Source organism: Trichosurus vulpecula, chromosome 3, assembly GCF_011100635.1.
Source record: "Trichosurus vulpecula isolate mTriVul1 chromosome 3, mTriVul1.pri, whole genome shotgun sequence".
Taxonomy (NCBI): Eukaryota; Metazoa; Chordata; class Mammalia; order Diprotodontia; family Phalangeridae; genus Trichosurus; species Trichosurus vulpecula.
The window spans coordinates 18,009,742-18,026,738 of NC_050575.1; the positions used below are offsets into that span (position 1 = coordinate 18,009,742).

A 16,997-nucleotide genomic window follows, 5' to 3' on the forward strand; every position below is an offset into this window, starting at 1 on the left:
GTTTGCCTCAGTTTCTTCATCTGTAAAATGAGCTGGAGAAAGGGCTGTGAAGAGTTAGACATGACTTTGGTTTTTTTTTTCCCCTACAAAACAGGTACTTGACAAATGTTTTTTTCAAATGGCTTTGATCCTCAGGACAAATTCATGAGCTAGGGCAGGGGTTATCTCATTTTATAGACGAGGAAACTATGAGCCTCCAAGAGAAGTCACTTTGCCGGGAAGTGAGCCAGCTGTCAGAGCTGGTCTCCTGGCTTCCAGGCCAGGACCGTGTCCCCGGCCAGGTACTCACCATTACTCTCTTTGGGCAGAAAAGCCGGTGTGTGATCTCATCGCTGAACGGCAGCTGCTGGAGGCCTTTTCCCAGCTATGCCAGCTGGAGGCCAGACTTGTGGAGGACCAGCGCTCAGGAAGGTTCAAGGATGACGTGACCACCTATGTTCGCCAGGCCATGGACATCTGTGTTCATTATGATTTGATGGCGGCCGAGATCAGGAACATTGTGGGGGAGACGCTGAGCCAGCCTGGCGTGGACTCAGAGGCTCTTCTGTGCCTGGCACCCCTGATTGAGAAGGAGGAGGAGGTTCACAAGGGGGACCTGCCTGACGGCGACTTCCTAAGAGCTCCTCGGAAGTGGAGGACCCTATGGGAGGAGGCGGTGAAGAAGAGCGCCTCAGATCAGGTGGGGAAGGTGGGCCAGGGCATGAGCAAACCTAGCCTGGCCAGCCTCCTCTCGGTCCTCGGCAGGGTGGTCAAGCAGGACCTGGTGAAGATCCGGCAGGAGGTGCAGCCCTGCTACCCAGAGGACTTCCCTGTGTGGAAGACCTATGTGGATGCTTTCCATGGAGCTGTGTCTGCCCGGCTTCAGGAGTTCTTGCAGGAGGCCCAGGGCTTTGAGCAACTCTATGTGATAATGGACTGGGTAGCCAATGTCTACTGCAGGTGAGTCACTCAGCACCTGCAGGACGAGGTGGAGGGGAGAATCATGGAGCATGTGGCTGGAAGGGATGTATGATCAGAGAACGACCTCAGAGGCCATTTAGGCCAGCATCCTTATTTTATAGGTAAGAAAACAGGCCCAGGGAAGTTAGGTGACTTGCCCAAGGTCATATAGATAGTAAGCATCCAAGAAGGGGATTTGAAGTCAGGTCCTCTGATGCCAGAGCTGGGGTGTCTGTATCATGCAAGGCAAGTCAATCAACAAGCATTTATTAAGAACCTACTATGTGCCAGGCACTACATTAACTGCTAGGGGTACAAAGAAAGACAAAAATACAGTCTCTGCTCTCAAGGAACTCACAGTATAATGGGGGAGACAATATTCAAACAAGTATGTACAAACAAGCTGTAGACAAGATAAATTGGAGATATTCAATGGGTGTTATTTATTGCATTGATTTAAGGTTTATATATGTAGATTATCCAATCAGATCTTGGCTCAACCCCCATCCTAGTAGGAAAATTGATCGCTTTTGTTGTATGAGAGGCTGGCTGTAGACTTCATTTGATTCATTCAAGAATATATCGTGTAGAACTTTAATCAGAATGTTAGAAATGAGTACATAGCATTCACTAACAGCAGCCCACACAATCCTCTGTAGACCAGTCAATAACACCCTTCTGCTTGCCACCTTGGGGCAGCTAGATGGTGCAGTGGATAGAGTCCTGGGCCCGGAGTCAGGAAGACTCATCTTCATGAGTTCAAATCTGGCCTCAGATGCTTACTAGCTGTGTGACCCTGGGCAAGTTGCTTAGCCCTGTTTGCCTCAGTTCCTCATCTGTAAAATGAGCTGAAGAAGGAAATAGCAAACCACTCCAGTATCTCTACCAAGAAAACCCCAAATGGCGTCACAAAGAGATGGACATGCTAAAATGATTAAACAGCAACGAAACCTTCCCACCTTATTGTGAGACAGGTTGAAAAGTCCCAGAGTCTCGCTTCCCTCTCCCAGTCACTCTCTGGGGGAACTAGTGGGATGTCCTTCCTGGTGTCTGTCCCCTCTAGATGAAACCCAGGTCAGTCTCAGTCTGTGACAGTAATTCTGGAGCTCGAGTGTTTCTGCTGGTCTCCTGGGGCTGTTTGGGTTCCTACAGGCAGAGTACCTACGGTGTGAGGATTCACTGGGCAAGCCTGGTGTCTGACTCTCAATTCCCTGTGTTTTTCAAGAGCGCCGATTGAATGGTGTGCAAATGTAGAGGAGGAGATTTTCCCCCTGGAGTGTAACAGACCCAAAGGGGGAGAGAGGAAGGAAGCAATTGAAGCATTTATACAGCACCTACCGTGTGCCAGCTTCCTTAAGCACTGTTGTTTTTTAAACAAGTGCTATCTCATCCGAGACTTACAACAACCCTGGGAGGTGGGAGCTATTATTATCCCCATTTTGCAGTTGTGGAAACTGAGTCAAACAGAGGGTAAGCGACTTGCCCGGGGTCACACAGCTCGTACTCAATCAATAAACCTTTATTAGGTCCCTACTATGTGTCAGCACCGTGCTAAGCACCAGGTATACAAAAAGAGGCAAAAGATAGTCCGTGTCCTCAAGGAGCTTACGATCTAATGGTAAGATTTAAACTCAAGGCTTCCTGATTTAGGGGCCGGCGCTCCATCCACAGAACCACCCCTTGGCTCCTAAATGGCCAGAGAGAAAGGACACAGAGGATTCCTTCAAAGAGCAGCGTTCCCCTCAGCTTCCCTTGTCACAGCCAGCCCATTGAAGATAACTCCAGGTCTTAGAGTACTTCCCCCTTCTCGTGTTTCTCCGCTCTAGTCCTCGCTCCAGCGGTTTCTGCTTAACCTCTCTGCTCTTGGCACGCTTCCCGTTTCTTGTTTGAGTCACCCGTCCGTCATTCACCTCTCCTTGCCTTGAGCTGGCTCAAGCCCCAAAGGATCCGTGGACTCCCTATTAAAATCTTGGCAAAGGAAAGACGTTTAAGTGAAAATTTCCAGCTTGTCTGAGCTCCCTTTAAAGTCGCCATAAGGCGGCCCTGGAGTCACGAGGACCCGAATCCAAATCCAGCCTCCGACACCAGCTGTGTGACTCTGGGCGAGTCATTTGACCCCTGTTGCCCTTGCTCCCCCCCCCCAGCCCTCCTTCCCCCAACAAAAGAAGAATTATTGTACCAGACACGCGTGTCACCACAGAGTATAAGTTTTAAATGGAGAATTTATTAGTCGGTGACCATTCGGGGGTTCACCCAAATCAAAATGGCCCCAAGTTGGGGTGGAGGTGTGGCTTATATAGAAAATACAGGGTACGGAGGTTAATTATCTCTTGGAACTTACAGGCCGGGTCACAGGGTGGGGGGAACAGGAACAAAGATCCTGACGGATCAGAAGATTCTGAGGGGTTATCATTAAGTGGGATAATCTTATTGACGTTCCTTGGTGGAGTCACGGAGCCCCAGGAACATTTGCTAAATGCCAGAGGGTCTAAGTCCATTCTTTATCATGAAAACTGGGGTTTCTCAGGGGTCTCCTTAGCGATAACTGATTTTTCCAGTACCACAGAATCACCTTAAGAACGATGAAAACCTAGGCCAGAAGAAACAAGATATGATCAGGACTACCAGCCCATCTATCCTTCCCGTATGAGGATGCAACCAGGTTGCCCCTTGGGGTGCGGTCTCCAAAATCAGCCCAAGTGTCCCCAGAGGTGGGAAAGAATATTTAGGAGTTCAGGACAGTTCAGTTAGGCAGGTTGTTCCTCTGCCCTCCCACAGCCCTGCAAATTGTATCGACCCCTCCTAGACGCTGAGTGAATGGTCCTTTGTTCTGACTGGGCAGGCCCCGTCCTGCCAGGATGTGGCAAGTGGCTTGTGTTGGGAAATGCCCTGGGCTAAGAGTCAGAAGGTCTGGATTCTAGTTCAAACTCTGCTACTAGCTTCCAGTGTGATCTTGGACAAATCCTTTCCTGTGGCTGGCCTCTATTTTTCCTCTTTAAAATGAGGAGGTGGCACTCGGTGATACCTGAGGTCCTCTCTAGCTCAAAATCTTGGTGAGAAGAGAATGCCACGATTAAAGGGAATATCCCGGGCAGAGCTAGTTTACTTAATGGCCAAGGTGATGTCCGAGGGGAAGGGAGTGTGAGAAGGGAAGGGAGTGTGAGAAGGGAAGGGTAAACACAGCCAGGCAGCCAAGAAAGGGGCTCCTCCGTCACCGGGGAATCCCACCGTTTCTTTACTTTAGGGGAGAATTTAGGGCTGGATGAGTAGATCTGAGAATCATCAGCATGGAGGTGATAATTGGATCCGCGAAAGGTTATGAGATTACTAAGCAAAATAGTCTGTAGGGAGAAGGGAAGAAGGCCCAGGCTAGAGTCCTAGGGGACACCCACCATTAGCGACTGTGACCTGGGTGAAAATCCAGCAAAGGAGACCAAGAAGAAATAGTCAGATGTGTAGGAGGAGAACCAAGCTAGAGTAGTGACATGGAAACCTAGAGAGAAGAAAGTACCAAAGAAAATAATACTAATAGCTCACATGTATATGGCACTTACTGTGTGCCAGGCCTGTGCCAAGTGCTTTAAAATTATTATCTCCTCTGATCCTCATAACAACCCTGAGAGGTAGCTGCTGTTATCCCCATTTTACAGATAAGGAAACTGAGGCAAAGAGAGATTAAGAGGCTTGCCCAAGGTCACACAGCTAGTAAGGGCCACATCTGAACTCAGGTCACCCTGACTCTAGGCTCAGTGCTCTATCCACCGCACCACCTAAGAAGGGAATTGATTGTAAACGCTATAGAGGTTAAGAAAGAAGAGGAATGAATAAATCCATTAGATTTGGCAATGAAGAGACTGTTGGTGGCTTTGAAAAGAGCAGTTTCAGTTTAATGATCAGAAGGCAGACTGTAGAATTAAGAAAAGAGAGGAAAGGAAGTAGACAAGGGATATAGCCACCAAAGGGAGGAGAGATGGGATGGTCACTATCAGCCATGGGCAGGTCAAGTGAGAGCATTTGGAAGATGGCAGAGCCATGGGCATACTGGAAGGCAATAGGAAGGTAGCCAGTAGACAGGGAGAGAGGGAAGCTACATGGGAGAGTGGGGCTAATGGGGTGGACAATCTTCGGAGAAGACATGATTGAGTGGGATCACTTGAGTATGTGAAGGTGAGGAGAAGAGCCTCCTCTTCACGCGGGACAAGAGCGAAGGAGGACATGGCGGTGGGAGGAGGACAGCACAGGACAAGAGGGTACTCTTGACGAAGGGCTTCGATTTCTTACAGTGAAGTAGGAGGCAAGGTTCTCAAGTGGGGAGGGATCGGTCCCTTCCTGAGGAGGGATGAATAGGCTTGGAAAAGCCACTGTGTTGAGTGGAATAGAGAGTCAACTAGGGAGATATAAAGCATTGCTTTGATGCAGTGAGGGCCCGGGTGAAGTTATGGAACACGAATTTGTAGGAGACCCAGTCAGCACGGCTTCATGACTTTCTCCAGCTTCATTCAGCAGCATGGAAGAGCAAAGGCAGTAGTGTTATACCAGAAGCGAGTGAGACACTCCACAGAGTATAAGTTTTAAATGGAGAATTTATTAGCCGGCGGCCATTCGGGGAATTCATCCCAAATCAAAATGGCCCCGTTTTGAAGTGAAAGGGTAGTTTATATAGGGAATTTACATGCCAGGTCACAGGGTGGTCTGGGGGTAGAGGAACAAAGGTCCTGACAGATCGCAGATTCTGACAGGTTATCTTTAAGTGGGATAACCTTATCTATTGACATTCCTTGGAGGAGTCACAGAGGCCAGGGACGTTTGCTAGACTCCAAAAGGTCTGAGTCCACTCTTTAGTATGCAAAACTGGGGTTTGTAGTTAGGGGCTGGTTTTTCTAGCAATAGCTGGTTACTCAGGTATCACAGTGGTGGTGGGAGTAATCCAAAGCTAAGGCTTGAGAGGGCAAGACCTTCAATAGGATAAGGGGGCAAGGAATTCAAGAGAAGAGAAAAGTGTAGAGTTGAACCGGTGCACCAAAGGGTCCAGATGGAGAAGGGAGCAGAGTATAGACAATATGGGGGTGATGGTCTAGAACAGAACTGAAGGACGGAGGGATTGGAGGTCCTGGTAAGGATGAAGAACAGGATTTGGAGTTTGGAGTTGCACAGAAAAGGGAGAAGTGAAATGCTTGTGATCAGATAAGAGAACATGGAAGTGCTGCATTGGTGGGTGATGGCAAGATCAGGATTATGGCCATATCTGTGTGTCCTCCTAGCAAGGACTTCCTGGGCTCCCCGGACCTGGCACTAGATATGACTACAATGCCAAAGCTGCTGGCACCCGAGGTATGGGAAAAGCTGGAAAGTGACTACACCAAGTTCCTGGAGGTAAGATCCAAGGGCTGGGCCGTCTATGGCTGGTGCGGGGAAGGGAGGGTAGACATGGACAGTCAGCTCCTATGTGGAGTGAACTGGGTGAAGGGTGGGTCATCAGGGCTTTGCCCTGGGGTGCTTGGATTTAGAGAGTATTGACAGCATTTACCCCCATTAGGTAAAACAAATGAGCTTAACTTTTAGATAGTAAGAAAATAATTAGTGAGAATAGGAAGCTCCCAGATGCTACCAGTCTTTAGTGCAGGCCTGCACAACATATGCCAGAGGATTTCCAGCGGCTGTCACCTGACCCATGGCAACCAATTGTTGTCAGTCTTATATCCTTGTGATTAGTCAGAAAGATTTGTTTCTGTGTGAATTTTAATATGGATCTCCTCGATCAGGTTTGAGGAAGCTGCCATTTCGAAGCTGTTAGCCCAAACTTAAGCTGTGTGGTTTAGTGAAAGAGAGGTGAACCTGGAGTCAGAATATATCAGTTCAAATCCCAACTTCTCCTCTTAATATTTGCTTCACCACAGCAAGTCTCTGGGACTCAGTTTATTTTGCTTTATTTAATTTTTTTGGTGGGGGGAGGGTTTGAGGCACTGGAGTTAAGTGACTTGCCCAGGGTCACACAGCTAGTAAGTGTCTGAGGCCACATTTTAACTCAGCTCCTCCCGACTCCAGGGCTGGTACACTATCCACTGCGCTACCTAGCTGCCCCTAGCCTTAGTTTCTTTGTCTGAAAAATGTGGGGTTGGACTAGATGACCTAAAAATTCCCTTCAAGCTTGAAAAGCTGTGATCCTAGGAAGAAATTTAGATGAGATACGATGAAGAATGTCTTGACAGTAAACAATCAGAGGAATGGGTTATGTTGAGGTTAATTACACCAGCAGGAATTTTCTTCACCAGGTTCCTTTTTCATCTAATTAACCCTCAGCTATGGTTTTTTTTTAAATTGTAAGCATTTCCCAATATGGCACCATGCTGCATTGAATCTTCTGTTTTAATAAACAAAAATTTGATAAAACTTGACCAACAGGACAACTGTGACTATATATGCCGTATGTTTGGCATTCCACAGCCTTCTATCTTTCTAATGACAGGAGGGCCAAGATGGATTTGGAATCTGAAGGCCTGAGTTCAAATCCTGGTCCTTCTGCTTACTCCCTGTTTGACCTCAGGCAAGTCATGCAACTTCTCTGGGCCTCAGTTTCCTCATGTAAAAAATGAAGAGGTTGGATGCGATATCTCCTCTAATTCTAAATCTGTCATGCTGTGGTTCTGTCACTCTCCCTACCCCAGGAGCCATCTGTATCCCATAGAAGATCCTCCCTGTCTGCCCTGGTCCTCCTCCCTCCACAGTTGGCAGCCACCCTGACAGAGGCCTTATATGTCCTACTGTGTGCATCCACGGTGTGTGGTGTTCTGAGGTCTGAAGTTCTTCCAGATGAATTTGCCAGATGAATAGCTTACTTCAGGAAAGGCTTTGTGGCACTCGCCCTGTCTCCAAAATTGGTAGCTATGGTTCTGCTGTGAGGGCTCCCAGGTCAACGATCCAAGCCTGGACTTCAGAGTGTCAGCTTCCCAGGCCATCAACTCCTTTATTGTGATTCAACCCATCAGCAAGTATTTATTTAGTGCCTACTATGTGCTGGATGCAGAGAATACAAACGCAAAGAACCAAACAAGTCCTGCTCACTAAGAGCTTCCATTCTAATGGGGAAGACAAGTAGATATATTTGTTTTCAGTTGTTATCAGTCATGTCTGACTCTTGGTGACCCCATTTGGGGTTTGTTTGTCAAAGATACTTGAGTGGTTTGTCATTTTCTTCAGGTCATTTTACAGATGAGGAACTGAGGCAAACAGGGTTGAGTGACTTGCCCAAGGTTACACAGCTAGTAAGTGTCTGAGGCCAGCTTTGACCTCACAAAGATGAGTCTTTCTGACGCCAGGCCCAGCACTGAGCCACCTAGCTTCCCAGTATGTATATAATTACATGCAGAACAAATATAAAAGGAATAAGGACAAATAAATATGGAGTAATTAAATACAAGGTACTCTGGTAGGGAGAGCCATACCAGCTGGGTCATCTTCATGCAGAAGATTGGTGCTTAAGCTGCAGCTTGAAAGAAGAGAAAGACTCTATGAGGCAGAGGTGTCATTACAGACATGGGGAGATGGCCAGGGGCAAGGACATAGAGATAGAAAGTGAGATATTTGTGTGAGGAATAGAGAGAAGGCCAATTTGGCTAGATCACAGGGGAAGTAGCATCGATGGGGCTGGAAAAGTAGGTGGGGGCCAGACTGTGAAAGGCTTTGAAAGTTAAAAGTAGGAGTTTGTATTCTACCCCAGAGGCAATAGGAAATCACTGGAGTTGATTGAGTAAGGGAGAGACATAGTCAGATCTGCAGGTAAGGAAAATGAATTTGTCTGATGTATACGGGACGAACTGTAGGGGTGAGATGAGGCAGGAAGACCAAAGAGAAGGCTGGTGCATTAATCTAAGTGAGAGCTGAGGAGGTTCTGAACTAAAATGCTCGCTATCTGAGTAGAGAGAAGGGGTTGGACTTGGGAGATGTGAAGGTAGAAATAGCAAGATGTGGCAATTGATTGGATAGGTGGAGTGAGGGAGAATGAAGGTAGTTGTTTGTCCTTTGTTCTTGAAGAAGATCATGACATCACAGAGTTGATGCCATGACTTGGGAGTGAATTGGATTTAAGTGAGGGAGGCTGCAGCCTCACTTTCTCCTCCAGAGCCATCTGGGTCCAGTGGCAAGATAAAGATCAGGACAACTTGGGGGGCGGAGCCAAGATGGCGGCTGGTAAGCAGGGACTAGAGTGAGCTCCGTTACCGAGTCCCTCCAAAAACCTATAAAAAATGGCTCTGAACCAATTCTAGAACGGCAGAACCCACAGAACAGCAGAGGGAAGCAGGGCTCCAGCCCAGGACAGCCTGAATGGTCTCTGGGTGAGGTCTATTCCACACGGAGCTGGGAGCTGGGAGCTGGGAGCTGGGAACGGAGTGGAGCAGAGCCCAGCCTGAGCGGTGTGGACCATCCAGACCAGAAGCTGGGCGGAGGGGGCCCTAGCGCCCTGAATATGTGAGCTGCGGCAGTTACCAGACCCCTCGACCCACAAACACCAAAGACTGTGGAGAAGGTTAGTGGGAAAAGCTGCAGGAGTGGAAGGAGTTCGCGGTTCGGCTTCCAGCCCCAGGGGCAGCGGAGGTGGGGCAGCTACAGCTGTTGTTACTTCCGGCTCCAGGCCCACCTGGTGGGAGAAATTAAGTGGCGGATCAGAGCAGGGGTGCACAGCCTGCCGAAGATCTAAGCCCAGTTCGGGTTAGGGGTTCTTGGGGAAGGAGCAGTGCGGGTCTGACAGAGCTGGCACCTCCCCCCCAAACGTGGAACATAGAACTTGTTAGTCTACAAGCAGTCATACCCCACTGAAAAACTCAAGGGTCAAGTTAGTTGGTTGGGAATATGGCCAGGCAGCGAAAACGCGCCCAGATTCAGTCTCAGACTTTGGATTCTTTCTTTGGTGACAAAGAAGACCAAAACATACAGCCTAAAGAAGACAACAAAGTCATAGAGCCTACAACCAAAGCCTCCAAGAAAAACATGAACTGGCCCCAGGCCATAGAAGAACTCAAAAAGGATTTGGAAAAGCAAGTTAGAGAAGTAGAGGAAAAATTGGGAAGAGAAATGAGAAGGATGCGAGAAAACCATGAAAAACAAGTCAATGACTTGCTAAAGGAGACCCAAAAAAATACTGAAAAATACGCTGAAGAAAACAACACCTTAAAAAATAGACTAACTCAAATGGCAAAAGAGCTCCAAAAAGCCAATGAGGAGAAGAATGCCTTGAAAGGCAGAATTAGCCAAATGGAAAAGGAGGTCCAAAAGACCACTGAAGAAAATACTACTTTAAAAATTAGATTGGAGCAAGTGGAAGCTAGTGACTTTATGAGAAATCAGGATATTATAAAACACAACCAAAGGAATGAAAAAATGGAAGACAATGTGAAATATCTCCTTGGAAAAACCACTGACCTGGAAAATAGATCCAGGAGAGATAATTTAAAAATTATTGAATTACCTGAAAGCCATGATCAAAAAAAGAGCCTAGATACCATCTTTCAAGAAATTATCAAGGAGAACTGCCCTGATATTCTAGAGCCACAGGGCAAAATAGAAATTGAAAGAATCCATCGATCGCCTCCTCAAATAGATCCCAAAAAGAAATCTCCTAGGAATATTGTTGCCAAATTCCAGAGCTCCCAGATCAAGGAGCAAATACTGCAAGCAGCCAGAAAGAAACAATTTGAGTATTGTGGAAACCCAATCAGAATAATCCAAGATCTGGCAGCTTCTACATTAAGAGATCGAAGGGCTTGGAATGCGATATTCCGAAGGTCAATGGAGCTAGGATTAAAACCTAGAATCACCTACCCAGCAAAACTGAGTATCATGTTCCAAGGCAAAATATGGATTTTCAATAAAATAGAGGACTTTCAAGCTTTCTCAGTGAAAAGACCAGAACTGAATAGAAAATTTGACTTTCAAACACGAGAATCAAGAGAAGCATGAAAAGGTAATCAAGAAACGGAAATTGCAAGGGACTTACTGAAGTTGAACTGTTTTGTTTACATTCCTACATGGAAAGATGATGTGTATGATTCATGAGACCTCAGTATTAGGGTAGTTGAAGGGAATATGCATATATATACGTATATGTTTATGTATATATATAAGTGAATGTGTATGTATGTATATATCTATGTGTATATGTATGTATGTGTATGTATGTGTATATATATGTGTGTGTGTTTATATATATATGTAAAAGAGAGAGAGCAGACACAGGGTGAGTTGAAGATGAAGGGAAGATATCTAAAAGAAATAAAATGAAATTAAGGGATGAGAGAGGAACATACTGAGAGAGGGAGATAGGGAGAGATAGAATGGGGTGGATTATCTCGCATAAAGGTGGCAAGAGGAAGCAGTTCTGTGGGAGGAGGGGAGAGGGCAGGTGAGGGGGGAATGAGTGAACCTTGCTCTCATCAGATTTGGCCTGAGGGGGAATACCATACATACTCAGTTGGGTATCTTACCCCACAGGAAAGAAGAGGGAGGAAGATAAAAAAAAATAAAAGGGGGGGATGATGGAGGGGAGGGCAGATGGGGGTGGAGGTAATCAAAACAAACACTTTGGAAAGGGGACAGGGTCAAGGGAGAAAATTCAATAAAGCAGGATGGGTTGGGAAGGAGCAAAATGTAGTTAGCCTTTCACAACATGAGTATTGTGGAAGGGTTATACATAATAATACATGTGGGGCCTCGGTTGAATTGCTCAACTTCTTAGGGAGGGTGGGTGGGAAGGGAAGAGGGGAGAGAATTTGGAACTCAAAGTTTTAAAATCAGATGTTCAAAAAAAAAGTTATTGCATGCAACTAAAAAATAAGATACACAGGCAATGGGGCGTAGAAATTTATCTTGCCCTACAAGAAAGGAAGGGAAAAGGGGATGAGAGGGGAGGGGGGTGATAGAGGGGAGGGCTGACTGGGGAACAGGGCAACCAGAATATCAGCCATCTTGGAGTGGGGGGGAGGGTAGAAATGGGGAGAAAATTTGTAATTCAAACTGTTGTGAAAATCAATGCTGAAAACTAAATATGTCAAATAAATAAATTTAAATTAAAAAAAAAATCAGGACAACTGGAGATAGCCTTGGAGGGCGAATGAAAAGTCAAGGATAATGCCAAGGTTAAAAATCTGGAAGACTGAGGAATAGTGATGCCTTTGACAGAAATAGGGAAAATTGGAAGAGAAGAGGGTTCGAGGGGAAAGAGAGTTCAATTTTGGACATGTTGCATTTGAGACGTCTGCAGGACATCTTATTTGATGCATCCAATGGAAAATTGGTCGTTCAATACTGAAGCTCAGGAGAGAACAGGGCTGGATATATGATTAGTGAGTCATCGGCCTAGAGCTGATGGTTAAATTCATGGGAGCTGATGCATTTATCAAGACAGATATTGTAGATGGAGAGGCGAAAAGGGCCTAGCACAAAATCTTGGGGAAACGGGTTATGGGATGGATGACAAACCAGCAAAGGAGATGGAGGAAAGATCATACAGTTGGAAGAGAACCAGGAGAGAGCAGTGTCACAAAAACCCAGAGAGAAGAGAGTATCTAGGGGCGCTTTGCATCTATTCCCAGGGCTTTAAACTTTCACTAATTTCCAGGACAAGAGAAATTCATAGATTGGATAACAGAATGTGAGAACTGGAAGGGCCCTTAGGTGGCATGCTCACTTGCTCCTAGGAGTCTCGTAGTCTCTGCCTCAGCAGCTGGCTCTCTCTTATAAGAATCAGATCTACAACAGCTGTTGCTTTTGTTAGGTTCTCTACCTTCTGAAGAATGGTATTGTCATTAAGGCTCACCAAGACATTATTAGCCTCTGTTCTTGGCAGAGATTATCCTCTAGCAGATGTCCAGTTAGCATTAATTGTCCCATTATTACTGTACCAGGCCTACACGCCAGATTTGGGATCTCATTTTGTTCAGGTGGTCTGTATTATACCCTGATGACACATTGCTTTTGTTTCTGCCTCTGTCTTTACCCAAACACTCTTTACCATATGTCCCTACTCAGGCTCCTCAAAATTTTCCCACATTCACTCACCTTCTTTTTTTTAATTCTTCAGAAATTGATGTATTTCATTTTTATTTAAATTTAATTTTTAATGGTATATTTAATTTAATTTAAATTTAGAATGTTGGGCCCCAGAGCGAATGTCAGTAGTAACTGTTTTTGGACCAACAACCCTGAGAGTCTTCTCCCAGCTTGATTTTTTTTTTCTAATTAAAGGGGCCATCCCTTGACTCACTTCCTAAAGAGGTCTATTCACTGAGTGGGCATTACCTCACTCAAAGTGAGAATCTCAAAAGGCCCTAGCCTAAAAAGACCAGAGTCTCCCACTGCATCCTGGATCATCTCCAGTCATCCTGATGAACATCTGGTCACTGGACCCCGATGGCTCTGGAGGAGAAAGTGAGGCTGGTGACCTTGCACAGCCCTCCCTCACTCAAATCAAAGTCAGCTGCAAATCATGTCATCATTTCCCTGATGTCATGGTCCTCTTTGAAAACGAAAGACAAACAACAATTTTGTTTGAGACTAGTTATTTCCCCCAAAATGACATGTTCCTCCCCACAGTACCTTCTCATTTTCAAAAGAAGTTAGGAAAACCGCCTAATAGAATGGTTGTGGCTAATGATATGCCACATTTCGTTTATGTAGTTTGCTGCCTGTTAATAGAGGAGAAGAATATGCACATTAACTTCAATAATTTGGAATAACCATTCTCTGATCTATTTGACCTGGATTTTTTTGTGCTATTTAGTATTATTTTCGTTTACATTATTATAATAAATGAAAGAATGTATTCTCATATTCCGTTATTTTAGTCACTGACCTCTTTGTAGTATAAACCTAGTAGTGTGTCTACTACATCAAAGGACATAAACAATTCAGTACCTTTTCTTGTGTAATTCCAAATTGTTTTCAGGTTGATTGATTAATTTATAGCTGTATCAGAAGTGAATTTATGTGCCTACCTATCCATAACCCTTGCCACATTGAATTTTTCCATTTTTTCACATCCTGGTCAATTGCTAGGTCAATTTCTTTTATTTCTAGTGATTTTGAACAGTTTTTCATATGGTTGTTGATAGTTTACTTTTCTGCTTTTGAAGACCATTTGCTCATATTTTTGGTCTACTTGGCTCTTAATCTATGCCCTATAATTTTGACTGTCAAACTTTTATCAAACATGTTCTATGCAAATGTTTTCCCCCATTCAACGCCATTTCTCATTTTTGTAGGTTTTCCATGAATAAAAACTTTTTACTTCTTCCCATTTCCAACACCAATTGAAAAAGAAAACACAAATGAAATAAAACCCTTGCGTTGAATATGCATAAATAAGTAAAACAAATTCCTGTATTGGCCATGTTAAAAAAATATATCATTCTGCATCCTGAGTCGATCACCTCTTTCTCAAGAGACAGGCAGCACTGGTGCTCCAGAGTCATTGCTGGTTATTATGGACTCCAGAGTTCTTAAATCTTTAAGAGCTGTGGTGTTTAAGAGCTGTTGTTCAGTCGTTTCAGTAATGTCTGACTCTTTGTGACCCCCGAGTGGGGTTTTCTGGGAAAAGATGCTAGGGTAGTTTGCCATATCCTTCTCCAGCTCATTTTATAGATGAGGAAATAGGCAAATAGGGTTAAGCAGCTTGCCCAGGGTCACCAGCTAATAAGTGTCTGAAGCCAGATTTGAACTCGTGAAGAGGAGTCTTCCTGACTCTAGGCTCGGTGCTCTATCCACTCCACCCCCCTAGTGACCCAGAGCCTGGATAACCCCCTCTAAGGAATGCTGTACAAGTAAGAGTTTGAACTAGATACCAGAAACAGAATAGAGAGGGTCTTAGGGCTGCTTTAGCTTTGGGACCATGCGAGGGAAGGGGCAAAGTGATGTATGAAACCTTGGGTCTGATACAGATGCATCCTGGCATTTGGCTCTGTTCTCTCTCAGGAGAATTGGTACTGTCCTAACCATGACCTGTAGCCAGGAAACAGATTCTCATAAACCTCTCTGCACTCACAAAATTAGGCTTTATTCTTGGGGAGCACAGAAATTCAAGGGAAGGGAAAGTGTGTCTGTCTGTTCCAACTGATGGCAACACTGGGTCAAAGAATTTAGAGATAAAAGGCACTATGAGGCAGAGGAGAGGAGAGAGAGAGATTTTGTGTGAGTGTGTGTGTGTGTGTGTGTGTGTGTGTGTGTGAGAGAGAGAGAGAGAGAGAGAGAGAGAGAGAGAGAAGAGGGAGAGAAATAAAATCAGAGAAACAGAGAAAGTAGAGAGAGACAGGAAGGAGAGAGAAGAGGGAGGGAGATAGAAACAGAGTGACAGAAATACTACAGAGAAAGAGAGAGAAGTAGAGAATGTCTTTCCTCTTTCCTTTTCCTCTTTAGACCAAGATCAACACCTGCTTTGATGGCATTCTGAAGCTGGAACTGGACCGGTGGTCAGAAAGGGAAGTCCCCACCCCGCTTCAGGGTCTCTACCACTCCCCCATCTCCATCGACATTCACATGGTGGGTAACAATAACAGAGTTGATTAACAGTTTCTATTCCTGTAGCACTTGAAGATTTCCAAGGCCCATTCTTCACAACAATGCAGGGATAGAGTGCAAATATTATGCCTGTTTTACAAATGAAAAAATGGAGGCTCAGAAAAGTTAAATGATTTGCCTAAAGTCACCCAAGGAAGTGAGAAATGATTTGGGAAGGGGTTCGAGCCGGGGCAAGGGGTGCTGAGGATGAGGAAGGTGATGATTCTTAATGTTCTCCTCCCTGGCCACACTCCATCAGGAGTTTCATTCAGGAAACTACCTTTAGGAAAAACATTGACAACTTGAAGTGGGTCTGCAGGAAGGCAAACAAGATGGTCAGAGTAGTCAAGACCAAGCCATGCGGTGATCGATTTAAAGAAAAGACAAAACCTGGTGATGGCTAGCCTGGAGATGAGAAGACTTAAGATCCCTGGAGAATTTCCCTCTCAGTAATAATGGCTCCTGCTCACGTGAGGTTCACCGTGTCCTCACAACATCCCTGTGAGTAAGAAGGGTATTATCACTCCCATCTTACAGATGAGAGAACAGGTTCTGAAAGCTGAAGTGTCTTGTTCAGAGTCACACACTGTCAGAGCTGGACCTTGAACCCACATTTCCTGACTCCAAGTCCATCGCTGTGTCCACTATCCCATACTGCTTCTTTAGAGATAGAATGGCTCTCAAAAAAAAGAGGGGTCTCAGAAGAAGGGACCTCTGGGGCAGCTAGGTGGAGCAGTGAGTACAGCACCAGCCCTGGAGTCAGGAGGACCTGAGTTTAAATCCGGCCTCAGACACTTGACACACTTACTAGCTGACCTTGGGCAAGTCACCTAACCCCAATTGCCCTGCCTTCCCCCCTGAAAAAAAAAGAAGGGACCTCTGAGGCCATTTAATCCATCTTGTATGAGAATAAGAGTCACTTCTATGATAGCCCCACCCCCCCAAATTGGTAGATAGGTAGGTCTTCAGACCTTTGCTTGAAGACCACCAGTGAAGGGGAGTCCACTGACTATGGAAATCCCTTTGGCCAACTTTAGCATGGCAAGATTTTCTTCTGACATCGAACCTAAGCCTGCCTCTCTAGGGCTTCTCGTCTCTGTTTCTAGCTGTCTCCCCTGGAGCCAAACAGGGCAAGTCTCTTTTAAGGCTTATTCTATTTGGCCCAGGGACAGAAGGGAAGTTCTACGAGAAGGAAGGAAGAAGGAAGAACTTTCTTATAATTGTAGCTGTGCAGCAATGCAGATAGGTTGCCTCAGGCTAGACCTGCAGCACAGGTGCTACGTACCTGCCTGACAGGCTGTAGAGAGACACTCCTTTACTGGCAAAGAAGGTTGGACTGGACCAGGGGTGGGGAGCCTGCAGCCTCTAGACCACATGTGGCCCTTTCGCAGAGTCCTCAAGTGCAGCCCTTGGAGGACCTAGGGGGCCAATGGGCCTTGAGGCCTCAGGCTCCCCACCCCTGGGCTGGACGATTCTGGGGGCCCCTTCCAACTCCCAAGATGATAAGATTCTGT

At 45.7% G+C, this 16,997-nt stretch overlaps 1 protein-coding gene across 3 annotated transcripts in view; it reads left to right on the plus strand.

Moving 5' to 3' along the window:
* The window catches only part of EXOC3L4 (exocyst complex component 3 like 4), a 103,657-nt gene that overhangs the window by 30,714 nt on the left and 55,946 nt on the right, over nt 1–16,997 (plus strand). For all 3 annotated transcript variants that reach the window (XM_036749770.1, XM_036749768.1, XM_036749769.1), the window contains 3 exons: nt 309–939; nt 6,201–6,312; nt 15,343–15,465. In XM_036749770.1, the coding sequence (XP_036605665.1) occupies nt 309–939; nt 6,201–6,312; nt 15,343–15,465 (866 nt within the window). The remainder of the gene's footprint in view (nt 1–308; nt 940–6,200; nt 6,313–15,342; nt 15,466–16,997) is intronic.